General features: G+C 43.5%; 2 protein-coding genes across 19 annotated transcripts; one reads left to right on the forward strand and one right to left on the reverse strand.

Moving 5' to 3' along the window:
* Positions 1-12: 12 nt before the first annotated feature.
* Positions 13-7504, reverse strand: ZNF740 (zinc finger protein 740). Of its 8 annotated transcripts, none has more exons than XM_039862372.1 (8): positions 7367-7504; positions 6195-6508; positions 5520-5644; positions 3716-3865; positions 3297-3386; positions 2704-2827; positions 2289-2407; positions 13-1266 (listed from the first exon to the last, which is right to left on the reverse strand). In XM_039862372.1, exons 3-8 carry the CDS (start codon positions 5571-5573, stop codon positions 1177-1179), a joined length of 627 nt encoding a protein of 208 aa, XP_039718306.1. In that variant the 5' UTR covers positions 5574-5644; positions 6195-6508; positions 7367-7504; the 3' UTR covers positions 13-1176. The 8 variants fall into 8 exon arrangements, with proteins under 8 accessions (XP_039718306.1, XP_039718308.1, XP_039718310.1 ...); XM_039862374.1 differs by having other exon boundaries at positions 5997-6508; XM_039862376.1 differs by lacking the exon at positions 7367-7504 and adding an exon at positions 7078-7154.
* CSAD (cysteine sulfinic acid decarboxylase) lies at positions 6994-27524 on the forward strand. Of its 11 annotated transcripts, none has more exons than XM_039862368.1 (15): positions 6994-7116; positions 18062-18198; positions 18482-18608; positions 18688-18778; positions 19137-19243; positions 19693-19808; positions 20297-20376; positions 20687-20741; positions 24504-24620; positions 24696-24760; positions 25050-25131; positions 25540-25739; positions 25900-25951; positions 26126-26215; positions 27148-27524. In XM_039862368.1, exons 2-15 carry the CDS (start codon positions 18073-18075, stop codon positions 27319-27321), a joined length of 1482 nt encoding a protein of 493 aa, XP_039718302.1. In that variant the 5' UTR covers positions 6994-7116; positions 18062-18072; the 3' UTR covers positions 27322-27524. The 11 variants fall into 11 exon arrangements, with proteins under 11 accessions (XP_039718302.1, XP_039718298.1, XP_039718303.1 ...); XM_039862367.1 differs by lacking the exon at positions 6994-7116 and adding an exon at positions 17405-17806; XM_039862364.1 differs by having other exon boundaries at positions 18482-18720.
* The last annotated feature ends 324 nt before the right edge of the window (positions 27525-27848 follow it).

Genomic DNA, 27848 nt, shown 5'->3' on the forward strand with positions numbered 1-27848 from the left:
CCCAGCCCCCCCCTTCACAGCCTGTGATTCTTTGTTGGGTAGGGATGGCCAGAAAGAAGCCAAGATCTTGTTCTTTGGGACCAAAGGCCAGACCCTCTCTCCTCCACCTGAATACAGTGATAGGACTTGGGCAAGGAGAATAGCTCACACTGCTCAACAGTCATGGCAGAGGACACCAAATTCTTGTTTCTTGAACAGTTGTTACTCAACTTAGGACTAGTTTTGGGTAGTTCCTAAGAGGGCACAAGGAGAGAGAACCCACTTTGATATCCATGACTCCCCGCTCAACACCTCTGTCTGGCTTAGGAGTCAATGGCAGCGAGGTAGCCACATTCTATCTTCAAGATCAACTGCCCAAAGAGAGAAGGAAAGAGCTTCACGGGCCACTCTCACCCAAGTTTCCTCCAAAAGGCACTTGAGCTGACCCCATTAGGTACCAGTGGCATAGGCCATTACAACACCCATCGGCACAAATCTTACTCTTCCCCATAGGAAATAAGAGGTACCTGTCCACTCTTCTTCGATCCAGCCCTCGTGTGCTCCTCCTACAGTTCTTCCTTTTGTCCCTACAGTGTATAAGGAGGCCAAAGTAAGCTTAGCTGTCATCCCTGATCCTATTCTCCTTCAAACAGGAGGTGATGAAGTGCAGGGCTGTGGAACACTGAGGATCACTTGCAACTAAAAGCTCAATTTTGGGGGAGGGCTGGACCAACCACTGTCCCTGTGACCAGGACTCTATGCCTCCAGATTACCTGTATCCACAGTGCACCTGCTGAAATTGCTTCTGAATAAACAAAAACAGGACAAATAAACAAATCCCTCTCCCGAATCTTTTCCATTTCGGCTGCCAGCTGGAGTCCAAGGTTGTGGGCGCCACACTTCAGTCTTGGTCCTGTACCTTGAGTCCCCCATCTATGACCTCAGCCAAGGGTCCAGAGACTAGCTTCCCTACCCAGGAATGCTGTAGGAACTTCCCCGAGATACTCATAGTCTCAGATTATTTACAGAGCTGAGGCTCTGGGGCCGCTGTCCCCTGATGCATTCTTCTGGTCTCCTGGGTCCACTCCTCCAGGAGGGGACAGTACACACGGGGTGGTGGTGGGACCATCAGACCAGAGGGGGATGCGCTCTTCGGTAGATTCTTCTGATCACTCCCACCACCCAGGGCCCTTGCGCCTATAGAGAAAACTGCCCATCGGAAGTCTTGGACTGGCACCCTTGGCACATCCGTTTGTGTCTGAGTAATCGATCTGTCCGAGAAAAACACTGAGAAGAAAGGGAGGGTTAAGTGCCAGAGTGGAGAAACTCGACTACCTCTTGGCTAGATCTGTCTTCCCCACACAGGAGGCACATGAACCATTCTACGAAGCCTCAGCAAGTACACGTACATGGATGGCATGAGTGCACAGTGGTTAAGTACAAGCAAGCTCCAAGTCTGAATCCTGACTTTACCACTAAGTAGCTGTGCAACTTTGGGCGAGTTATCTAACAGTCCTGAATCTGTACATTCATCTGTAAAATGGGGCTAAAAGTACCTACTCACAGTGTGGCTGCTTCGTTCATCAAATATTTATTGAGCATCTATCTCAAGGCAGGTACAGTTCGTGGGGCTGTGGACAGAGTGAAGAATCCGAGGGACAAAGTCTGCCTCATGGAGCTTTCATTCTAGTGTTCTGAAGATTCAATGTAAGAGCATGGAGCAAAGCTTGAAACCTAGCAAAGCATCCAGGAGATATCAGTTGTTATTTCTCATCTCTTGTCTTGTTTTGGTCCTGGCTCTTACATTAGCATCAGATCAGATACTGACCCTCAGCGCAGAGATTACTTCCCTTTCTCCAAAGTGCACCAACTCTGAAGTTCAACTGAATCCTCGCTATGCCTTTGATCTGCTGTGTCCTTGGGAAGCTTAACCTCTCTGAATCTCAATTTCCCCATATGTGAAATGAGGACAACACAGCCACCTTATGGAGTTACTGTGAGAATAAAATAATCTATGTCAAGTATGCTCTCACAGCGCCTAGCACAGAGTAAGCCCTTAAGAAATGCTATTATTACTACACTTATTCTAATGATCTCTCTCCATGATCAGCTGCACAAAGCCAGAGAACACTGGTCACCTAGTGTTCCTGGCCCATTATTGAGTTAGTACCTTACCTTGAGATACTAACTAACTCAATAATGGCCAGGAACACTAGGTGACCAGTGTTCAGGCAGGAAGTGGGGGCTGGCCCTGATTCTTGAGGAAGGAAAGGTTTGTGTATAGGATAATGGATAGCATGTGAGCTTACCTGATGACACCGTTCACACTGGTAGGGCTTTTCACCACTGTGCACACGCTTGTGACGCTCCAGGTGGTACTTCTGGATGAAGCGCATATCACATACATCACACTCAAATGGCTTCTCACCTGGTTCAGGTGGCGAGAGAAGTTAATGTCAAGAGACACATGGCAGAGACCTTGCTCTAGGTATTTTCTCAGAAATTTTAACTTTTAGCAATGTGCGTACACCTAATGGGGAAGAGACCCCAAAGCTGCTGGTCTAGACACTAGATTTAGAATCATGCAATCTACCTCATTCACTTATCTTTTTCCTCTATTTCTCTTACTCTTTTAACCCGACAAAAAGTGCGCACGCATGTGCACACACGCACCCCCTAAACTACAGACTATCCTCCTCCTTTGAATAAGAGCAAGAGACTTACCAGTATGAATAAGTATGTGCCTCTTGAGGTGGTAACTGCTTCTAAAGGCTCCAAAGCAGTGTTCACAAACAAAATTTTTGGGAATCTTTACTTGAAAAGAACCATTTTGTTCCACTACCACCACCTGCGGGCAATAATCAGGCATGTTATGAGGCTAACTCTCTGCTCCCTTCTTGACTCCATTCTACTCAGGGTCTATTTACAGCTGCTGAACAAAGTAAACCTTCTGATACTGTCATCTCCCATATCCCTTAGAGTCAGAGAGACCCTCTGAGGAAGAGGTGGAGTGGGTTAAGCTATGTGCCTGGTTAAACTCAATACTCTGATTGGGACCTGAGAGGGAGTCTGCCTGTTCCTTTGCCACAGGGACATGTATCCTAACCCTCCTTCTCTTACCAAGGATGTTCTGGAGAGGGCAGAGGTCAACTACCAAAGTGGTCTCTGGATGAAATCAGGGTGACATGCTCACTGGCTATAAGGGGGACCAAAACATCTAGGGAAAGCTCCGGGTTGACCCATAGAGGGGAAAAAGGAGGATTACAGATTACCCCATTACTAAATTGTACCAGTTTGAGGATAACCCCATTACCTGCCTTTTTAACAGTCTTTTTTGAATGAGAGGGCTCAGCCAAGCTGTCATCATCCTTACGGCTTCGGGTCTTATCGCTGTCTTTTCGGTGGCCCTTTGAATACAAATCAAATCTAAACTCACACTCCATCTCAGGACAGGAGACCAAATGCTGCTTTCAGGCAACTTATGAGAGTAAACCATCTGCTCAAAGGTTAAGAAAAAGTACTCATCCATTTCCTGCTCAAGTACTCTGGTCTTAAGGGATTGTAGGTACAGAAAAGACCTTTAGCTCTCTAAAATACCCACATTCATTCATTCCCCAGCTGGATCCCCTTTCCCCACTTCCCTACACAAGCAGTGAAGAATCAAAGCTTGGTATCTCCTGGCAGAGAGCTTGGGCCACCCATCCCCCAGGTACCACAATGGGCTCAAGTGCTGTACCTGACTTGAGCACCTCAGCACATCAGGGCTACCTGCCCGCTCTCCATTCTCGGCCTGCTTGCTGGCAATCTGGCTCAGCATCATCTTCTTGCTGGCTGCAGTAGGAACCAAACTCACACCTGCTAGGCCTTCACAAGCTAGGAGACTTGCCTAAGTTGAAAGGAGATGAGGTATCAGGTCACCTGGCAAGGCAGGGCAAAAACAGGCTGCCATCCTTTACAGAACTACCTTTTACACCCAGCTATAAACTGCTTCTCTCTAGGGGTATCCCTTCTTACTGTGAAACCCTGCTTCCTTCAAGAGTCCTCCCTAACTCATCTCACCAGAAACTGCTTGTCATCCATTATTTAGATATAGATCAAGTAAATAATTCTTATTGACACTTTTATCATTAGCACTGTGCTAGGTACAGTGTGTGTATCAATACAGTACTATCAATACAGTACTTTAAAGTATTTCTAGGCCTTGCTGAGTGGGCATCAGGGTCTGTCCTGCTGAGCCAGTGAAATGAGAGATTTCTAGGGGAACTTCTTCCTTTCTCAGTGACTCTCAGCTTCACAGAGCCAACTGCTAATTTGGCAGACCTCGCTGGTGCCAAATATATATTCTATCATGTCCCACAAATATGTTTATCAGTAAAATTAGGTCATTTCTTTCTTCAGATTTTAAATTCCCTAAGTGTTGTTAATTATAACAGATATAAAAATTAAACCACTTGGAAGGATTGTGGAGGTAAATATATAATTACTCTTGACCCACCAACCCATTTATGTGTGCATTTCCATTTTTTTTTACACTCCCTGCTCCACATATAGTTTAAAAATTACTTAAGGAATGTTTAAGAACATTTTCTCTTTTCACTGTTACATTTTCAAACTGATTTTGTTTAGCCAGCACTAGAGAACATACTTTTACTACTGAAGAAACTTTTAAGAAACAGTAAGCAAACTTCCATGATTGATTTATAAAGACATTCCTTTTGGATAATCAGTATATTTTGGAATTTCTTCTCTCACCTTCAAGGACTTTAGACTGAAATGTCTGGAGGTTAAAAAAAAAACAGCTTTGCTGTTTGCACTATATAATGTTGGGCAAACCACTCCACTTCTTTAAGCTTAAATTTACTTTAATGCAAAATATTTATCACAGTATCTATCTTCACAGAATTGATAAAAATTAAACTAGCATATAAAATGCTTAACAGTACCCAGTACAAAGAGTTACTGACTAGTGAAAGGCAGTAGTCTCTGAACAAGAGCAAACATGATGTGAAATGGGTTGCAAACAGACAAAGGAAGAAACTAAAGGGCTCCTACTTTGCATGGAAAGGAGGAAGATATGCATATAGCTGGATGAAAGCCAATTATACTGTAATTAGGTTGCCATCATGGTGAGACTGGTAGGGGAGGGTCCCTGGAAGAAAGCTGGGAGAAGCTCTGGAGATGTGTGCACATAGTTTTCCTACCCAGAGGATGACAATAACCTATCAGGTCATCCTGTCTCTCCAATCCATCCTGTACCCCCACAACGACAACTACCTCCTAATTCACTGATCTGATGTCACTCTATTGCTTAACATTCTTCAGAGTTCGCATTCCCTACAGAATAAAGTCTAATTCCTTAGCAGTGCATAAAAGGCGCTTGGCTTACTCTCTGCTTAATTCTCTAGGAAACGACTCCCTCACCCTAACTTTCCCAACCATCACTATCTATCCTACCCCCCTAAGTACCTCCCATTTAAATCCTCTCCTCCTTAACTAGCAAGCTACCTGCGGAACTCCTACTTTATCACATTCTCTCATACCTCTAAGCCTCTGCCCATGCAGTTCTCCTCATTTGAATGCCCTGTTCTGTTCATTTAGCCAAATTCTATGCATCCTTCAAGCTTCATCTTCTTTTTTCATCCAGGTAGAGTTATCACTCTTTCCTCTGCAGTGGTGATACCTCAATTATTGCACATTCCTTTAATCAACAGATTCATTGAGTTTCTACTATTAGCAAACCACTATACAAGGTGGTGTGCTCCATCTCCCCACACCCAACACAACTAGCCTGGAAACTTGCTGGTGACCAGCACAATCTTAGTCATCTTTGTCTCCCCAGCACCATATCTTACATGTAATAGGAGCTCAATAAATTCCTGTTGGGAAAAAAAACAGATGAAGCATTCACAAGACTGTTCACTCATTCATGCCACTCAGCACTTAATGTACCAAGTGTAAACTGAATGCCTGTTGCTTTGCAAATGTCCCATCAGTGCCTGTGATGCAGTATAGCCTACCTCCTTCATTTGACTGGAAGCTCCCTGAAGGCAGGGGCTGTGGCCTGTCTCCTTTCCTTCCTCTAGATCTCCCCCTGGTGCTTAATACAGAGCTTGGCTCACTGTTGGTCAATATGTTGACTAAGGCAGCATTCAAGAGGGAAACTGTAAACACGTTTCCCAGTGATCTTGAAGGAGGAGGACTCTAGAGCTTTTTACCTGAGCCATGCTGATTTCTCATTTAATGCAACCCGAAAGTTCAGGAGTTTCTTGATCCACTTTTCCTTAAACACTGTTGTTTGAAGAACTGTCACCAAATCACTGTAACAACTTCTTCACATTCGTTCAGTCCTGCTGCCATAATGAACTGCCTTTGTCTTCAAATAAAACTTAGTGTCCTCCAAAGGGAAGTTAGATGTTTCAAGAATCCCTGGACTCTGTCTGGTTCCTGCCTATTGTCTGAAGAAAAAGTCTGCAAGTCTTGGTTTTCCAACTGAATTCTCTTGATGAAGTTCACGATCTGTTCCAGAAACCTGAAACCAGAAAAGGAGATGGGACTGTTAGGTGCAACATTCTCAGACCTACAACCGGTAGTGAGCTGAACTTTTTTTTTTTCAGAGCTCTCTGTGAAGCTCAGAAAGAGGACATTAGTCAAGAAGTTATCTTTCTAGGTCAAGAGAAGAAACTGGTCTCTCAGGCAAGGAAGAGGGAAGTCAATAGGAGCAAAAATAACTGGGGTCTCTTACGGAGGACCTGCAACAGGCCAACTGCTTGAATTTGCTATTTTAGGAATGGAAGAAAAGAGCGGAGGCCCTTCGGGGCTTTTATGTTTTAAAGTGGTCAGAACTAGGGAGGAGAAAAGCTCAGGGGCTTGGATAGCAGGCAGAAACCGTACTGGCGGTGTGCACTGGGCCGGGCTACACGTGCACGTTCTCGGAGTCTGCCTGAAGGGACGGAAACTCTCTGCGGAGGTGGAAGGCAGGCAAGCGAAGCCCGGCGCTGCGCGTTCCCTCCCTCCCTTCTTCCCTCCCGCCCGCCAGCCAGCCAGCCAGCCAGCCAGCCAGCCAGCCAGCCAGTCAGCAGCTGAGCCCGCCGCACGAACCCGGAGGATAAAGCCAAAGAACGCGGAGAAGCGCGCAAGGTGCGTGCTCGCGCCCGCGTCCCCTTCAAGCAAGCCCCCTCTCCCGGGCCCGTGACGTGCCGGGCGCGCGGACGGAGGACGGTGCGCGCGCGCGCGCGGCCCCTTCCCCTCCCCGGCAAGCCCCCTCCTTTCACTACGCGCCCCTCCTCCCTTCCCCTCCCCCTTCCCGCGCGGCGCCCCACGGCCTGCGAGCTGCTGAAGCGCTGCCGTCTGCTTGGACGACGCTGCGCTCCCTGGGGCGTGCGCTTACCTGCCAGGCGCGGCCTCCAGCTGTCTCCCCCGCCGCGCGACGCCTCCTCCAAGCCCCTGCACACTGTGCCAACCCCGTGGCTGCCGCTGCCCCCGCCGGGACCGAGGCAAGTTTACAAACACCAACCCCGGGCCCACTTCCCCGGAAGTACTTCCCCCTCCCCTCGTCCTCTCCGCCAAGTAGCTATATCTACTTCCGGGCTCTGGAGCCTGGACGGGCGGGGGCAGCCAGAAACGGGGTGAGGCTGAGGACGCCAGAAGCGGGGTGCAGGTAGTGAGGTGGGCGGTGTCGTCGCGCGGAAGGACGGGAAGAGGGAGGACCAGTGGTATGGCGCGTGCGCTGTGGTGTGGACGAGCCCTGGCGGCCATCTTCACTGAGGGCACGAACGAAGGCCCTCAGATGATTCTTTGCTGGGTGCGCATTGAGGTTTTGCTGTGTGAGCTGGTTAAGACTCCTCGAAAGAGTGCCGTCACGTCACTCTCACTAACTCGCAGACGTTCTTCCTGTCGCTTCTGACCCTGAAGCCCCAAATAGAGCCAGGACAGTTCGTACCCAGCCTTATCACGTAACTCGGCCGAGGTTGTCTTTACCTGAGCTTTCCATCAGGTCTAGATCTGCAGTTTCTGGGGCCACCCAGTCAGCTAGGAGAAGAGTTAACTGTCTTTGCACACTCTTGCTGTGTACACCCAACCATAATCTGAAAATGGGTGCCCCAGCGGTGGTCCGCGCACCCTGAGGCCAGTCTGGTAACCTTTACCACTTTCCCCTTTATGCCAAACTCGCTAAGTGCCTGACCTTGGCCTCTGTGGAAAAAGCCATAGGACTCCCATTCTGTGGGAGACTAGTCTCTTTGGAGACTTGGCCATACAGGATTGTCCCTGGGTAGGCTGCATTAGGAAAATGGAAACTTGAGCCTTTCTTCAAATTCAACTCCCAACTTTAGCTCTAAGGAAGTGTTCCTGCGAAAGATGGACTTGCAAAGTGCACTTGATGGAAGGAAATGTCCATTCCATTAAGGTCCCAGCTTCTGCCGTAAGTGCTGTCAGATTGTGAATTTAGGATAATTAATGGAGATACCAAAAAAGAGAAAAAATCTTTATTTATGAAAGAAGACAAGAATTTCCAGCCACTTTTTACACGCAGATTTCCCTGAGCGTTCCATGTTTGAGCCACTGAGAGCAAGTCCTTGTGCTTTTAGGATCATCATAAAGTTGAGATAAGAGAAGCATCACAGAAATGTCTTTAATTTTTTAAAAATTAGCTCACTTATTTTAACAAATCCACACAACACAAAAGAATAAAAGGCAAAAATGTTTAATTTCCTCCTGTACTATCCCATAATCCTGAAGGTAGTCATTTTTATCAGTTTGGTATATATACCTCTAGGCTTTTTCTGTGTTCATACACTTTTTTTTTTTCAGTCAGAACATATAAAGCACCTACACTGAGCCACACAATGTATCTTAGACATCTAAGTTAGTTTACGTTTTAAAAATTGTTGCTTAGTACTCCAGTTTATATTGTACTTCAATTTATCGAGACCTATCCTGAGGAACATTTAGGTTCCATTTTTTAAAAATAAACAGTGCCATAATGAACATCCTTATATAATTATCCTTTTAAATTAGAGTTGTAGATAGGATTTGTGCACTTTAAATTTTAATTGATTCTGTGAAATTGAATTTCAAAAGTTTGTAACCATTTCCATGCTTTCTCAGAACCATGTGTGAATTCCCATTTCCTACAACGTTGGCAATACTGGATGCCATAAATTATTTATACAATTGCCAATTCGATAGGTGAAAAATAGTAATTTCATTGTTTTATTACGCATGTCATTAATAGGGAAGTTGAGCATCTCTTGTTTTTTGACCATTTTAATTGTTTTTGTAAACTGTCTTTTCATGTCTTTTACTCATTAAGGAAAAAAGATCATTTGTCTATTATTGACTGGTAGAAATCTCTATTCTATGTTGACTTTTTATTTTTCATATGCATTTAAAGTTTTTTCTTGGATTTTCATTTTTCTTTCAACTTTTTTTTCCAGAGCAAAAGTTACATTTTAAGGGAAAATATTTGAAACATTTCTATCAAAGATAGGAATGAGACAAGAATGTTTACGATCAAACCTAATATTCTACTAGAGCTCCTGGCCACCCAAAAGTTTCATTATTTTCATATGATATATATTCATTTACAAAGAGAATAGATTGACAAAACAAAACTAATGAGTTCAGGAGCATGGCCAGATGTAAGATAAACAAAAATTTTATAATAAAATATAACAACATAATCATAAAAATATCATAGAATATCTCATGCACAATAAAAAATATTACATTTCTAGAAATAAAATGAACAGGAAACTGCAAGTCATAGTATTAAGAAAATCAGACGATTTTAGTGAAAGAAAAAGGGTTGGTTAAATGGAGAGTTTTACCATGTCCATAAATAGGAAGACAACATTGTAGAGACATAAATTTTTGCTATATATTAAGTTAAATTCTAAATTAAAACAAGACTTTGCATGGAACTTAAGCTGATTTTAAAATTTAGATGGAAAGGAATAATTGCGAGGAGAAGAAAAACCATTTTGAAAACAGTGGGTGAAATAACGAGTGGGGAAAAATAAAGCCATGACATCTTTAACCGCTTTAATGGTGTCTTTCTTTACACAAAATTTTAAAAGTTTTACGTAGTCAAATTTGCCTGTGGCTTTTGGGTTTTTGTGATATGTTACCTCAAGATTATAAAAATATTTCCCTGTATTTCCTTCTGATGTTCTTATAGTTGCATATATTTAGTTATGTCTTTGTCTTAGCTGCGGTTTATTTTTGCACATGATGAGAGTTAGTGAGAAAAGCTATATTTAAAAGGGACCATTAATGTAGTGGCAGAGATACTAGCCTAGAAGTCAGAAATCAGTGATCTAGGCTTGCTCTCATGTCACCTTTGTAATCTTAGATAAATTAATTCATTCTCTCTGGCACAAGAGTCCTCATCTGGAAAGTGAGGATGGATAAAAAGATTGCTTTTCAGGCTAATTTCTAGCACTACTGTGAGAAACGAATGAGATCATAGATGAGAAGGCTTTGAGAAGGAAAAAAACCCTTTGCAAGTTATCATTAATACAGATTTTTGGTTTATGCAAATCAAATGTAAATGGAACACAGCATTATTTTTCTGTACTTGTAAATAGTTGGTTGAATCACCAAATGTTTATTGAGAACCTTTGTGCAAGACATTGGAAGAAGGGAGTGGAGAGTGAGAAAATGAAAACTAACATTTTTTTTGAGTGCCTATTTTATATTTGGTGCTTTACTTAACAAAGACTTAGTTCTCCCCGCACCCCCAAGGGTTTACAGTCTAGAAGGGGAGAAAATGCTGTGTACATAGGGAGAATTGGTACTTCTTTTAATGTTGGTATTGAGTCAGTGGGTTTTGTTAATAGGTAGATAGCACAGAAGCAGTGTTTTCACTCTCTAACAATAAACTTGGCAGAAAGTGCTTTAATAAGCAACTGCCCTAATCGATTGCCCACAGGCAGGCCTCCTCCTGTGTGACCTTTCCTCACTTCCTTGGCACCCTCTCCCCTCAAGCCTCCACCCCCCCCTCCCCGCCCCATCACTTATTCAGATAGTGTTGTAATGATTACCAATTAGGTTTTTTCTGCAACATTTCTCTATAGCCTTAAGTAGAACCTGATTGTTTTATCTTTGAAAGCTGCACTGGGTCAGTTGAGCACTGTTCACCAGTCCTGCCTTTTCTTCATGAGCTTACACTCTATTGTGTTGAGCATGCCTTTATTTTACATGCCCGACTTCCTTTTAGCCTGTTAGCTGGAGCGCACAGCATAGACATAGTGCCTGGCTAGGGTAGTGCCAAGCAACAGAAGTAGATACTCAGCTAATGTTTGTTGAACTAGCTGAACCCATCCCTCTCTCTGAGGTCAGCTGGGGCTGCATAATAGAAATGAGCAATATATGGCTACCTTCGTTACCGTTAGACCTTTTTGATGATAGTGTATTGAGTTGGGAAACCACATGATGTACCAGGATCGTTTTTTGAGCTTGGTGATTCGTATATTTTGGAATTCTTATAGCCCCTTAATTCCTTCTTTACTTTCTTTGTTGCTTAAAAATAACTTTTAATTGCATAAGTAATATGAAATTATATGAAACTATAAAAATATAGAATTGTGTAAATAAGAAACATAAAAGTATAATTCTAATACCCAGAAATAGCCACAGTTAATATTTTGAAGATTTTTTTCATCTTCAGTCTCTTAAGAAATGCATGAGGAGAAACTGCTAATAGATATAGGGTTTTGGGGGGGGTAATGCAAATGTTCTGGAATTAAATAGTGGTATTGATGTACAACTTTGTGAATATTCTAAAAAAAGAACCCACTGAATTGTATACTTTAAAAGAGAAAACTTTATGATATGTGACTCATTTCTCAATAAAGCTTTTATTTTTCTAGACATACTTGTAGATACATGCACACAGTGTTGTCTTTTTCTGCTGAAAGTTGCAGTATTTATGCTCCTTTACTGCTATATGTTTCAGCATATGTTTTCTAAGAATAAGACTGTTTTCTTATATAACCACAATGCAATAATAAAATTTAGGGAATTCACACTGATAGAATACTAATACTTATGATGCCATTCATAGTTAGATTCCACCAGTTGTTCCAATAATGTTGTTCATAGCAGATTTTTTTCTTCCTTATCCAAGAGCCGATCTAAGATTACTCATTCCTTTCGGTTGTAGTGTCTCTAGTTTTCTTCAGTCTGGAACAGTTCCTCAGTCTTTCTCTGGTTTTCATGACATTGACATTTTTGAGGAATACAGGCTAGTTGTTTTGTAGAATGACCCTCAATTTAGATATATGTTTCCTCGTAGTTAAATTCAGGTTATGCATTTTTTGGCAGAAATATTACATAAATGATTTTGAATGCTTCTCAATACCTCAGGTCAGGAGGCCCATCATGTCATTCTGTCCCATTATTGGTGATGTTAGCTATGATCGCTTCGGTAAGATGGTATCCACCAGCTTTCTTTACTGTAAAGTTTCCATTCTCCCTTTTGTGTGAAAAAGGAGAAAATAAGAATTTGCATTTGTATTTGTTAGTATTTGCATTAAAAGCTCTGAAAGGTTACCCAAGAAACTAATAAAAATGGTTACCTATGGGGGTGGGAATGGGAATGGGGCATATGGAATGGGGTGGGAAGTAGACTTTTCACTACTCATATTTTTATACATTTTGATTTTTGAACTACCTGAGTATATTGCTTAATCAAAAATAAAAAAGTTGAAAAGAAAACGTAATGAACACAAAACTATATTAATAATAAAGGGGCAACTCCAACTACAGGCTATTGTTGCAATTTATTAACTCAGGCCCAGTGTTGCTAGGTCTTCTGACTTTTTTCATGAGAAGCTGGAAGTTTCAGATTGACAGTTATTTAAAAAAAGTTTTTAATGTACTGTGTAAGCCAGACAAAACCTTGTCTGTAGGTAACAGTTGGCTCACTATCTTCCAGTTTGTGACCTGTGCTTTTAGACCGTGAACTTCATGAGGGCAGGACTGTGATCTTTTGCTCTCCGTTGTACCTCTAATAGCAACCAAAGTGCTTGGCACATACTAGATACTGAATAGCGAAGGAAGGAAGGAAGGAAGGAAAGAAAGAAGAAAGGGAGGGAGGGAGGGAGGAAGGAGAGGGAGGGAGGGAAGGAAGGGGAGAAGATGGGAAGTGGGGAGGGAGAAGGAAGAATCCAGAGTGTGTAGTTAACAAAAAGTTGAGTAAGTTTTGATGACTTTTATTTATTATCTCTAAGAAATTTGAAATGAGAGAGAGAAATAAGGAGAAGGATGATAGGTCAATAATTTCAGAGATGTGGGAAATTTTTGAAATAGTTGCCACAGAGAATTAAAGATAGAGCTGACAATAGGAACATAGTAATGTTGCCAGGCAGTAAGTATTGAGTGTCCAGTTAAGCAGAGTCACTGTTGCTTTTTTCCTCTGAAGATGGTTAGTACCTTCATAACAGTCCTGGGAATTCTCTTCACCTCTATCCTGTATTGGAGAAGTTTGATGTGGTCTGATTCTCTGTCCTTTGTCTATGACCTGGTTTTGGTTTATTTGTTTTGTTTTATCTCCAGAAGTGTTTGGATCCTCCATTGTTCTGAGACAATATTATAATCTGTCTTTACGGTTGTCATTCAGTGGATTCTTTTACTCTGTTCTTCTCTTCTATGAAGCTTTCTTTGATTTGATTTCTTTCTTCTGTTTTTTTCCTTCTCTTTCTGAAACTTCTATTAATTGACTATTGGGCCTTTTAGATTGACCTTCTAAAATTCTTTTTTATTGCCCATCTCTTTATATTTTTATCTTTCTGTGCTTTATCTTTTCTTGGCTTCATTTTGTTTCTAATTTTTTTTTATTTCAATTGTCATATTCTTAAAATTCTAGAGCTCTTCTCTGAGTGTTCCTTTTTGAGAGCAACTTGTTTTCTTTTTATGGATGCAATATCATCTTGAATTTTTGAGTCGTTCTTCTACTCCCTGTACTTCTCTTCTTCCACCAAATGCCTTTTTTTCAGTTCGTTTTTACCTCTGTGATTCATGTTAGGGGCTTTCCTCAAGTGTGTGGTAGGATTTGGCTGGCCATTTGCTCACATTTAAGAGTGAGGCACTAAAGCATATAGGAGAGCCCATGTGCATGGATAGGCTGTATTGACTTGCATCACTGACTAGGTGATTGGACAAGGACTGAAATAAGAACTTCAGTAGGTCTTTTCTCTGGGGCTTATTGAGGTCAGTTTTTCTAAGAGAGGAATCCTCCAGCCTTCTGGCCTTGGAGGGTTTACCCCTGGCTACTGTTTCTGAATGCTGACTGGGAGAAAGGAGTCCATTCAATATGTAACATCCTACTCATCCTCCAGTCTTCAGTACAGTGCCTCATTCTAACCTCCTGCTGTGCCTGATATCCCTAAATCCAGGTCTCCCTGTTTCAGTTTCTCTAGAAAACAAACCTCCTGCTGCTTTGGAAGTAAGAGGAGGGAAGTTGCTGGGCCGAATGGGCAGGGAGAGTAGAGTGGGGGTCTAAATGTTCCTTATACAGGTTTTCATCTAATTTTCATATTTTTAGCTGTGCCCCTCCATCTTGCCTTTCAGGATAGCGAGTGTTTTCAATTCCAGAGGCTTTCTGGGCCTGTGCCCCAGGAACCAGCTTGTTTCCTGTTGGCATAGCCCTCTGCAGACATACTGGTTTTGACTTTCTGCCATTTGCTAAACCAGTTACTACTTTTCATCTGCTTTCCATCGTCTACCATTATTGACATCTCTTGCCTCTTGTCTCTCTTCTCATTTGCTTTATTCTTCTGGAGTTAAAATCCGCTGATGTAATTTTAGTGGATGTTCAAGAAGGAGTAGTGGTGAACATATGTGTTTAGTCTGCTGTGTTTAATTGTAATGAGCACAGACACCATGAATTTATATCGATACCAATTTAAATGGTTAGGTGGTTTTCATTAGCAGAATGCAGCAGTCCTGGTGATTTGGTAAGAGAGGGAGTGGCCAATTGGATTGGGGTTTTGCAGGGGGATTTGGTGGAAGCACCGCAGGGCTGGAGAGTTGAGGATTTTGGACAAAGAATGGCTGAAATGATGGACCATACAATCTAGGTTGTATAAGGAAAGAAAGGTATGAGGGAACTGATGGTGAGGAGTTTATGGGCTAGAGATCCCATGAAGACTGAAGAAAACTTGTGAAGTTTTGAACAAATGCTACTTGGTCCTACCAGCATCTTCTCAGCCAGAGGCTAAAGCTCTGTTTCTAATTCTATTCATGTTTCTTTGCTTTAGTATTCTATCTTGCAGGTTAATGTCCTTCTTGCTTTTAAAAAGAAAAACTCTGTAGGCAGGGGCTCTTCCCTCTCTCAGGTACCCAGGACAGGATTCTATGTGGAGAATAAAGGTAGTGATGCCTCACCTCCCTTTTTACCCCAGGAGGAAACTTGAGGTATTCAGAGCCCTCACCTTCAAATTTCATTTCTGAGAGGTGACTGACTTGAAATGGATAAAGAAGGTGCCAGGTGGACGGAGTCATGGTCTTCTCTACAGACCCTCTCTTTGGAACTTTGGGAAAGAGCTCCTTCCAGCCAAGGGTCTCTCTTTCTTCACCAGTCATTCCCTCCTTGCAAACCCCTTGCAACCTGTTTTTCACTTCTACTGCTAGAAGCAGGGGCTTCAGATTCTGACATGCCTGAGTTCAATCAAACCCAGCTCAGCCACATATTGGCTACGTGATCTGGACAAGTTACATACATAGTGTCTCTGAAATCTCAATTTCCTCATCTTCAAACGTGGGTAATAAACTTACTTGAAATGGTTGTGAAGATTAGAATAATACATATTAAGTTCAGAGTGTGGAGTAAGTACTTCAATGGTACCTATTTTTATTAGCCTCTCTCCCTTATGCCTCTTGACCTAAACACTGCACTGCTGCCACCCATCAGGTGAGCTAGAGTGAGCACTGATGAAGGATTGACTCCTTCATTTTCAAGGCCTGGGCCAATTCTCTCTTATTTTCTCCAAACCCAAACTACTGAGGAAAAGTTTCAAGGTAGGTCTACCAGGGTCCCTTGGACCTGTGTTTTCAACTAGTGTGTAGTCCAGTGGCTATTGACAGTGGATTACATCAGAGTAGCCCACTTTGAGGAAGATTCCTCCTTTTCCACGTTTTCTTTCCCCCTCATTCGGAGGGTTCTCCAGGCCTTGGTGTTTACCCCTCTCTCCCTGGCCATCTCTGTGAACTTGTCACAAGGCTTCCGCTGCACCCTGACTCTCAAATCTGCTTTCTGTTCTAGGATCTCATCAGAGTTCTGGGCCTTACCTCCTCCCATTTGAGTATCTGTAGTCCCGGGATACCTCTAGTTGGATGAGTATTTCCAAGAATTAACCGTTTTACTTTCTATCCAGCTTCCCCTTTCTGCATCCTAATTTCTTTCAGGGGGCACCATTACTTTTCCAGTCACCCAGGCTTGGTCCTCTTTGACTCTCCTTTCTCCTCCAATGTAGATTTCCTAAGTGTTGAATTCAGTGTAATTGGCGAGTGGCCAAGCCTTCATATTCCTCTGTCTTTTCCTGCTGACACCACTCTTACTCAAGTATGAATCACCTCTTGCCTGGTTTATAGCAACAGCCTATTAATTCTTCTGCATCCTGCCACTATGCACTGGTCTTCTGAGAACATCAATTTCATCATATTATTTCTTGCCACAGAGTCTTCCCATTTTCTGCAGGATAAATTTCGATTCCTTGGCCTGCGTGGTATTCCAGGATCCCCATAATCTTGTGCAGCTGGTCTCCTGTATCACCCTTGCAGACCCTCCCTTCAGCCAGCTGGGTGCCTTCACTGACCTTAGAATAAGCCATACTCATTCCCAGTGTAAGCTCATGGCATTTGTCCTCTACTGCTCCTACGTTCCTCTCATCCTCCCTTTCACCAGTCTCATTTCTCCTGCCCATTTTCAAGATTCAACTCCAGTCCCACTACAGATCTTCTCCAGTCTTCAACTTTCATGGATCTCTTCTTTCCCCGAATAGTGCTTGTAGTTAGCATCCAGCTATGCCCTGGGCTGTAACTGTTACATATGCATCTGTGTGCTCCCAGTGGGACAGGAAGGCTTTCTCAATTCCCAGCAGCCTGTCCTGAATAAAGCTGGTGCACACTTCAAACAGCCACCCCCTGTTTATTGAGCACTCAGCCTGCAAGACACAAGGTTACAGTTCTTAACATAATGCTTCCTCAATGTAACCTCCTTTCATTTCTACTCTGGGAGAGGGCTTTAGAAAATCAAGATAGTTCTGAAAGGATTCTAAGGGTTGAGATGCAGAGATTGGCCTCTGAGGCCTGCCTAAACCATTTCACCTCCACCTATCTCTCAGGCCCTCCCCCCATTCCACCCCCTGCAATCTCCAGGGTCACCTCTAGCAGTTTCCTGCACCTGTCCCCCTCTCCAGCCTCCTGCCCCCCACATGGCTCCCCCTCCACACCCACACTTGTCTCCCTGCCAAATAACTCCCATGCGTTCTACTCTGGACCCTCTGATTCACAGTAGAAAGGCCCTCTTCCTGCTGGCTCTCTGCTCCTCTTAACCCTGAAATTAATATAGTGTGTGTTTTTGTCTCTCATCTCATTTTTCTCCTTCTTCATGTCAGCTAATGATTATTCAGGGGACTTATCTCAACCTGTTGTCCCTATCTCAAATCTGTGTAGTTTTCCTTAGGGCAAGGGTCACGAGAGTGATGTCATGGTCATGTGACTGCTGCCCATACCTCACTCCCTCTGCTGCCCTGGTCCTAACATTCTGAAAAACTGATTGTGTACTCTGCCTCCAGCTCACCTGAACGGAGACCTGAGTGTAAAGGTAAGCCTCTTGTCATTGCCTTAGGTGGGCAGTGGCCACTAGATTCCACCTACTCAGTGCTAACTGCCATTTTCTTTCCCCCCTCTTTCTACTGGTTTTCTCCCTGGACACTCACTTGCCCTCGTCTGTAACAGTGAAGGCTGGGACTGAGCTGCAGGACTGAGTCAGGCCTGAGGCCCGGGGTTGGGTTCTTGTTGGTTAGATCCAGGTCAGGTACACAGGATGAATAGGGAATAACTCCTGCTCTGCTCACAGATTTTATCCTGATGGCTGACTCTAAACCACTCTTCTCCCTTGATGGGGACCCTGTGGCTGCAGAAGCCTTGCTCCGGGATGTATTTGGGATTGTTGTGGATGAGGTCATTCGGAAAGGGACCAGTGCCTCTGAGAAGGTGGGTCCTTTCTCCCTCCTTTTCCTGCTCATCAAACCTGGCTCAGGACTTTCCTCCTCCAACAAGGCTACTTCCCAGAATTCATCACTGTCTCACTGTGAGCCTCAGGGATTATTTACTGGGTCTTACTGTTTATTTACCTTATTCATGTGTCACTTTGAAAACATTTCTACCTTGTTGCTTTAAGTGCAGGTTGATGGTGTTGTGTGTATTGAGATGTGGTTTGGATTGCCAGACAATGGAATATGTAAGGGCCACCAGAATCTCCTGCTTCTCCTCCTAGGTCTGTGAGTGGAAGGAGCCAAAGGAGCTGAAACAGCTGCTAGATTTGGAGCTGCAGAGCCAGGGGGAGTCACAGGAGAAGATCCTGGAGCGGTGCCGGGCTGTGATCCGCTATAGCGTGAAGACCTGTGAGCCCTGGGTTCTGGTGGGAAGAGTGTCTGGAGTTTGTACCCAGCTCCACTCTGAGCTCCCTGCCCCCTTCTCCAGGTCACCCTCACTTCTTCAACCAGCTCTTCTCAGGTTTGGATCCCCATGCTCTGGCTGGGCGCATTGTCACCGAGAGCCTCAACACCAGCCAGTGAGCCATGCCAAGAGCCCCTCCCACCACCCCACAAAGGATATGGGTTTTCTGGAAATGTGCCCTAGGGGGAGGGGAAGAGAATGGTTTTTTGCCTTCTTCTCTGGTTTCTGAGAATCTCTGCTGGCACAGTCTCCTCTCTTGCTCTTTGGGCTCCCTTTCTCCAAGCTTTCTCCTGCTCCTGACCCCAGTTTGTTTTCATTCTTGCTTCTCTGGTTCTTTGTCACCAACTCCTTCCTCTCTTTGGACCCCTCCCTCATTCATTCTCACCACCTCCTCTCTCCCACTAGTCTTGAAAGTCTCACCTGGAGGGACTCCCCCGCCTCTTTCCCTTTCTCATTGTTCCCTCTCTTGGCAGGTACACGTATGAAATTGCCCCTGTGTTTGTACTCATGGAAGAAGAGGTACTGAAGAAACTGCGGGAGCTGGTGGGCTGGAGCTCTGGGGATGGGGTCTTCTGTCCTGGTACGTGAGAAGGAGGGAGGCCTTTGATGTTTTTAAGTGTTCCTCCTTCCCCACCATTCTCTTGCTCTAAGCTGGCAGGGAGGGGGAATTCCTCTTTGTTTCTTCTCCAGCTGGGCTGGGGCCAAACCAGAGAGACTGCCCAATAATACCTTGTATCTTGTTTGCCAAACAGTCCATGGGATCAGTGCTGCAGTGCTTGCTCTCTCCAGGTGGGGGCTGTCCTAGGGGCAGCCCAGGATATGGAGGCGGATAGTCAGGGGATCCCTGTGTGGATCCCTGGGCTGTTCTGGGCTATTATCATGCCATTTGTAGAGCCTTGGGAATTTGTGGCCTGGGAGCCAATCACTTGTGTTTTGATCAGTTCTTCTGGGGCAGCGAAGTCAGGGGAGGCAAGCTTCAGTTTTGACCCACTGTCTCTCCCTCCTGCCACCATCCCCTCTCTGTGACAGGTGGCTCCATTTCCAACATGTACGCTGTAAACCTGGCCCGCTATCAGCGCTACCCAGATTGTAAGAGGAGGGGCCTCCGGGCACTGCCACCCCTGGCCCTCTTCACATCAAAGGAGGTGCGGAAGCAGCACAGGCCTACCCTGGGCTCCTGATTTTAATCTCTAGTCAGCTGAATCTGAGATCATTGAGGTCCTCTGCCTGCCCAGACCCATCTTCTCCAAGGCCAGCCTGCCCGCAAGCAGATGTGCTTCCTTCTAGTCAAGGGGGCTCCCATTCACCTTGCCGTCTGTCTGGGGTGGGGGAGGAAAAACAAGTACAATGGACACAGTCCACACCCTTTCTAACTCAGAGAGTGGTCCATGGACTAGTAGCATCAGTATCACCTGGACATTTGTTAGAAATGCACAATCTCAAGCCCCAGACCTACTGAATCTGCATTTTAACAGACACCCTGATGATTCGAAGACACAAGAATGCTTGAGAAGCCCTGGCCTGCAGGGTCTTATCTTTTGCAGCTCACGTTTGACTTTTACTAGTCTCTCTCCTTCCCATCCTCCCTGCCCTCTCTCCCCTAGCTTAATGTGCCCTCTGCCTTCCTCCACAGTGTCACTACTCCATCAAGAAGGGAGCTGCTTTTCTGGGACTTGGCACTGACAGTGTCCGAGTGGTCAAGGCAGATGAGAGGTGAAGGTCTTGTCCACGTGGCCCTGACCTGGCTTGGTACAGTGTACCTTCCTGCTGTCAGGAGCTCTGGCCACAGGCCCATACCCCTGGTGGACTTCTCTCCCCTCTCTTTTCCTGCAAATTGCCACTTCTGTCTCTCAGTGCCTGCTAAAGTCTCCTGCCCCATTCCTTGAGATCTATTTACCCTTCTTAGGGAAGTATCAACCTTGTGGCCTCTGCATGGCTAACCCCACATTACCCTGTTCTCAACACTTCTACCTCCCAGCCTAAGAACCTGTTACTTCCCTACCCACTCAGTTTTCTTTTCCAGAGGGAAAATGATCCCTGAGGACCTGGAGAGACAGATCAGTCTGGCTGAGGCTGAGGTGAGTGTGTCAGGAGCACTGGCTCTTGGAGCAGGATCCCTCTTTCTCTTTAGGCTCTCCCTACTCAAGGCATTCCTCATCTTTTTTCTTGATCTCTGTGCACATCTCTCCTGTGGGCTGAAGTGCTCCATAGGGAGCCTGAGCGGGGAGGATACTCTGTGGTCCTCTCAGGGGCTCTTCCAAGACTTGCAGGCTGGATCAGACTCCAAGAGGCAGGAGCATGACTGAGTCACTGAGTGAAGTCCCAAGACAGCACCACAGGGAGGGTGTTGAGGGGTCTTTTGGCACTATCTATATAAATTTTAAATGTATCTCTCCATTGATTCAAAGTCCCACTGTTAGAATTTATTCTATAAATCATCATCATAGTATGTAGAATTCTGTGTACTGGGCAAAGTGTAAAATTAAAAAAAATTTTTTTAAATGTCTATATAAATTATGGTATATCTGTGTGTCTTGCTTTCCTCCTTTCAGAAATGAGCATAATATAGAATTTATCACATAGGATTGTTGTAGGATTATATGAATTGATATATGTAAAGCACTTAGAGCATTGAAGCATATATAAATATTAGCTGCCATTATTGTTGTTGTTATTATTGGAGTACTCTGTAGCCATTTAAAAGAATAAGGTGGGAATATATACACACATGAAAATACCTCCACTATATATTTAAGTGTGTATATATATATGTATCCGTGTATATATATAAAGTACATATAGCAAGTTGCAGTATAGAAAGGACACTCTGAGCCTATTGTTATTTAGAACATTGTATATTTATTGACTTATGGATGTTACCTTTGAGTAGCAGTATGAGCAGCAATTAGAACACTTAGTATCACTTTTATTGTATAAACTTTTTTGGGTAGTAGCATTATAGACATATAATTCCATTCACATGCCATACAATTCACCTATTTATAGTATACAATCCAATGGTTTTTAACACATTTATGGAGTTGCTCAACCGTCACTACAATAAACATTAGAATATTTTCATCACCCCAAAAAGAAACCCCATACCCTCTAGCCATCAATTCCCAGTACTCCCATACTTCCCATTAGGCAACCACAAATGTACTTGGTATTTCTATGGATTTGCCTGTTTTGGATTTTTCGTAGAAATAGAATCATACCATACATGGTCTTTTGTGATGAACTTCTTTTACTTAGCATAATGTCTTCAAGATTCACCATGTTGTATTATGTACCAGTTCTTCATTCTTTCTTATTGCTGAATAATATTAATTGTATGGCTGTACCCCATTTTATTTATCACTTTCTCAGTTGATGGGCATTTGGGTTGTTTCCAGTTTGGGACTATTATGAATAATGCTGCTCTGAACATTTTTGTACAAGTTTTTATGTGAACATATGTTTTTCATTTCTCTTGATTATATACCTGGTAGTGGAATTGCTGAGTCATATAGTAACTCTATATTTAACCTTTGAGGAACTGCCTGACTGTATTTCAAAGTGATTGCACCAGTTTACAATCCCACCAGCAGTATGAGGGATCCAGTTTCTCCACATCCTCACTAACACCTGTTATTTCTCTTTTTTATTATAGCCACCCTAGTGGGTGTGAAGTGGTATCTTGCTGTGGTTTAGATTTGCATTTCCCTGATGACTGCTGATGTAGAGCATCCTGTCATGTGCTTATTTTCTTCTATTCTAGATATAAGTCCCTTATCAGATATATGATTGCAGATATCTTCTTCCATTCTCTAAGTTGTCTTTTCATGTTCTTGATGGTGTCCTTTGAAGTACAGAAGTTTTAAATTTTGATGAAGTTCAACTTGCTTATTTTTTCTTGGGTTAGTCGTGCTTTCAGTGTTACATGTAGGAAGGCTTTGCTTAACTCAAGCTCATGAAGATTTACTCCTATATTTTCATCTCAGAGTTTTATAGTTTTAGGTCTTACATTCAGTTCTATGATCCATTATGAGTTCATTTTTGTGTATGTGAGAAAGGGATTCAACTTCATTTTTTTTTTTTTTTTTAACATGTGGATACCCAGTTGTCACAGCACTATTTATGAAGAGACTATTCTTTCCTCCAATGAATTGTTGTGGCATATTTGTTGAAAATCAGTTGACTGTAATTATGATGGTATAATTCTGGATTCTCAATTCTATTCCATTGATCTGCATGTTGATAGTGTAGACCACATTGTCTTGAATAATGTAGCTTTGTAGTAAGTTTTGAAATCAGGAAGTATAAGTCTTCCAACTTTGTTCGTTTTTCACATACTTTTGGTTGCTCTGGGTCCCTTAAACTTCTACATGAATTTTAAGATCAGCTTGTCAATTTCTGCAAAGAAGCCGGCTGGGATTTTTATAGGGATTGTGTCCAATCTGTAGATCCATGAACATGGACCATCTTTCCATTTATTTAGGTCTTCTTTGATTTTTTTTTCAATGATGCTTTGTAATTTTCAGAGTATATGTTTTGCACTTTCTTGTTAAATTTATTCCTAAGTATTTTATCCTTTTTGATGGTCTTGTAAATGCAGTTTTTTTCTTAATTCCATTTTTGGATTGTTCATTGCTAATGTTTAGAAATACAATTGATTTTTTAATATTGGTCTTGTACTCTGCAAACTTGCTGAACTCATTTATTAATTCTAATAGTTTGGTTTTTTTTAATGGTTTCCTTAGGATTTTCTATGCAATTTCATGTTATCTAGAAATAGAAATCTTTTTTTTTCCTTTTCAATCTTGATGCCTCTTATTTTATTTTCTTACCTAATTGCCCTGTTAGTACCTCAGTACAATGTTGAATAGAAGTGGGGAGAGTGGGCATCTTTTGTCTTGTTCCTGATCTTAGGGGGAAGGCTTTTAGTCTTTTACCTTTGAGTGTGATGCTAGCCATGGTTTTTAGTTGCCCTATATAAGGTTGAGAAAGTTCCCTTCAATTCCTAATTTGTTAAATGTTTTTATCATGAAGGAGTGTTGGATTTTTGTCAGATGTTTTTCTTTGTCCGTTGAGATGCTCAATAGACCACATTGAAATGTGTGTTTTTTAAATATTTTCTATTGATAGGTTGTATTATGTTAATTGACTTTTGGATATTAAATCAAGCTTGCACCCCTGGGACAAATCCCAGTTTGTTATGGTGTATAATTCTTTTTATATACCATGTTACTGATTTCGACTTGCTAGTGTGTTTTAGATTTTCATGTCTATATTCATAAGATATATTGTCTTTAGTTTTCTTGTAATGTTTTGTCTGGTTTTGGTATCAGGGTAATATTTGCCTCATAGAATGAATTCAGAAGTGTTCCCTCCTCTTCTGCTTTTTTGGAAGTTTGTGAAGAACTGGTGCCAATTCTTTTTAAATGTTTGGTAGAATTAATCAGTAAAGCCATCTGTGCTTGGGCTTTTCTTTGTGGTATTTTTTGAATACTATTTAATTTCTTTATAAACTTGTACTATTAGAATTTTTAAAATATCATTTTGATCTTCCAGTAAGACATTAAAAATTTTTTTGAAAGGATATGAACTTTGGAGACAGACCAGCAGACAGACCTAGGTTTAGGTTCCATCTCTGGAGCTTCAGCTTAGGGTCAGGTTTCTTAATACCTCTGAATCTCAGTGTTTTCATCTGCAAATTAAAAGAGACAGTAACACATTGTAAGGTTGAAAGAGCCCGGGTTAGACATGCAGAGAGTTTAGAGCTAGGCTATAGCACCAGGCTCTAGGTTGCTTTTGAGATGACTTCACAGCCTTTTACTCTCTCTGCATTTTTTCAATAGGGTGCTGTCCCATTCCTGGTCTGTGCCACCTCTGGCACTACTGTACTAGGGGCCTTTGACCCCCTGGAAGCAATTGCTGATGTGTGCCAGCGTCACGGACTGTGGATGCATGTGGACGTGAGTGGGACTTGGGCCTGAGGGTGTAATAGGCTGAGCTGAAGCCAAACCCTTGCTGTTTTTTCTACTCCACAGGCCGCCTGGGGTGGAAGTGTTTTGCTATCACAGACACATAGAAATCTCCTGGATGGGATCCAGAGGTGCATATGGACCCTGCTCCCTGAATCCCACCCTTCAAATTCTTGTTGCACAAAATGGTCATAGTCTAAGGAGCTTCAGATGGGAGTAGGGGAGAGAGTTTGGTGAGAGGAGGATTGGAGAGATGGTTGCTTGGGGCTGGGAGGTCAGACAGTAGACATGGCAATTCTTCCTGACTGCTGGGCTGAGGTGAAACTGGAGCCCCTTTACTGAGGACTGGAAAGGGAGGGGGGCTTGGTTGGGTGACTTGAGGAGGAACCAGCTGACCCAGCTTTGCTATACCCACTCAAGGGCTGACTCCGTGGCCTGGAATCCCCACAAGCTCCTTACAACAGGCCTGCAGTGCTCGGCTCTTCTTCTCCAGGACACCTCGGTGGGTCTGCCCCTGCCCTGTCCCCATCTCTCACCCTGGACCTCTGTATCCTTTTCTATCCCACCTTCAAGGGAGACTTGGCCTCACTGTGTTCTCTTTACCATCCATTTGTAGCTGAATCTGTGACCACCCTAACTCCCTGTAGTGGGCTCCCTCACTTCCCCCGTGGCTTGTCTTCATGCAAAGGAAAAACTTTCTAGCTCCAAGTTGTAATCAAAGGAATCCTGGGTTGAGTTTGGGAAGAACTCTGAGTGTGGGGAGAAAACCTAGAGAAAAAGGTCCAAGTTAGTTGGCAGTCATCCCATCAGTGCCACCTGGTTGCAGGGAAAGGAAGAAATCCTCCAATATAGTGCTAAAGGAAACCTACGTGGGGAGAGTGGGGTCTGACAGTCCCCCACTCCTCCACAGAACCTGCTCAAGCACTGCCATGGTTCCCAGGCCAGCTACCTCTTCCAACAAGACAAGTTCTACGACGTGGCTCTGGACACAGGAGACAAAGTGGTGCAGTGTGGCCGCCGTGTGGACTGTCTGAAGTTGTGGCTCATGTGGAAGGCACAGGGCGGGCAAGGGCTGGAGCGGCGTGTTGACCAGGCCTTTGCCCTTGCCCGGTAGGAGTGAGGAGTGGTTCTAGTTTCCCTCCTCTGGGTCTCTTTCTCATACCCCTTTCCTGCTCTCAGTGCCTCTCTCTAGCTCATTCTCTGGGTCTCTTTTCTTTTTATATGTCTGCCTTTCTTCCTCCACCTGTGATTTCTCACTCTCTGTTTGAAGGTACCTGGTGGAGGAAATAAAGAAGCGGGAAGGATTTGTGTTGGTCATGGAGGTATGACCTACCCTGTACTCTCTGCATGTTCCTGTACCCTTCCCCTCCCCCCCCGCCCCATCCACCACAATCTATCCTACACAAAAAGCCCTCCCTGATGGAGGAAGAGGAGTGGTGAGAGGGGAACAGTCCACCTTCCTCAGCTCACACTCTTCCCTCCCTCATTCCTCCCAGCCTGAGTTCGTCAACGTGTGTTTCTGGTTTGTGCCCCCCAGCCTGCGGGGCAAGCAGGAAAGTCCGGATTACAGTGAAAGGCTGGCTAAGGTAGGCTTTCTCTTCCCAGCTCTGGTTAACCAGTTTCAGGAACTGATGCAGCTGGTGTGTTTCTACCCCCTGCTGGCTGTGAGTGGCACGGCAGTTCTCTTTGCTGATCTCTTGCTCTAGAGGTAGGGACGTGAACTAGAAGACAACACTAACTTGTCTTCATTTCTGTGGGGATGGGAATGGAGAATAAGGCATGTTTCTGAAAAGTGAGAAGATAGAGAGGGACATTGCAGAGGAAGTCACCAGTGTACAGTATAGAGACCTCTGTGCTATATACTGGGTGTTCTTCTGGGAGCTGAGGCCCAAGACAGATGTGAGGCAGACAGATCACAGAAGAGCTTGACTCACTGATACCAGGGACAGAACAACCTGGTAATGTCAGTCTAGATACGCCTCTTAGAGGCAAAGGAGATATGTTATAGGTCCCTAGGGATGGATTGGTACTAGGTGCTACAGATAAAACGAAGGGACAACAATGTTTTTGCCTTTGAGTAATGTTTAGAAAACAAGAGTTACCTATTTGTTCAAGGCAGTCTTGTAATATGCATGTTAGATGACAGGATACAGATAAAATACATTACAGGAATTCAGAGAGGGGAGAAGAAGGTGTTAGAATGACTAAGGCTTGAAGTTAGACTAAAGCAGTGTTGGGAATCTGGGAGAAGTCAGGATTTGGCAGAAAATGGTCCATATGACAACCTGGAGATAGGCAGGATGGGGGAATAAAGCATAGAGTAGGAAGGCCAAGCAAGTTAGATTTGGTAGAAAAAGGTGAAGTAGGCCACGGTCAGGATCAGAGCAATTGGTTCTACCTCCAGCAGGTGGCTGGGTGGGAGGGAAATGCATCATGGGTAACTTGATGGCCAGAAAGCCACCCCACCCCTCACCTGACCCCAGGCTGCAACTGGACGCTCTCGGCACCCCATCTATAGGTAGCCCCTATACTCAAGGAGCGCATGGTAAAGGAGGGCTCCATGATGATTGGCTACCAGCCCCATGGGACCCGGGGCAACTTTTTCCGCGTGGTCGTGGCCAACCCAGCGCTGACCCGGGCTGATATGGACTTCCTTCTCAATGAGCTGGAACGGTTAGGCCAGGACCTCTGAGCCTCCTCCTTCTGGCTGCTGGTCTTGACACCCCCGCTCACCCTCACTGGCTCTGTGTATTCCCGCTGTGTGTTATCAAACTTTTTATGAAAAAGTGGCTATAATAGTGTTTATATGCTTTGACCTACTAACTCTGCTATTAAGTATTTGATATCAGGAGAATGTTTAAATAAACTATAGTATATCCTTATGATGGAATGTTATTCTGCCTTTGGAATTATGTTTACAAAGAGGATTTTATTGATATGAGAAAAATAATTTTAATATAATATTATGTTAAAAAAGCTGAATACATTGCTTTATATATAGTAATATCTGAGCTACATTCAAAAATACAGAGGAAAAGACAGATGAAATATGCCAAAATGTTAATAGTTTTCCCTAGGATGGGATTATAGACAATTTAAAAATTAACTTCTTTATGCCTTTTGTGCCCCACCTTTTACTATATTATAAATATGCATTACTTTTATAATAGGAAAATAATAAAGTTAAAATTTTAACTATATTATTTTGGTATGTTTTAG

This window comes from Pteropus medius, unplaced genomic scaffold (assembly GCF_902729225.1).
Source record: "Pteropus medius unplaced genomic scaffold, Ma_sr-lr_union100, whole genome shotgun sequence".
NCBI lineage: Eukaryota > Metazoa > Chordata > Mammalia > Chiroptera > Pteropodidae > Pteropus > Pteropus medius.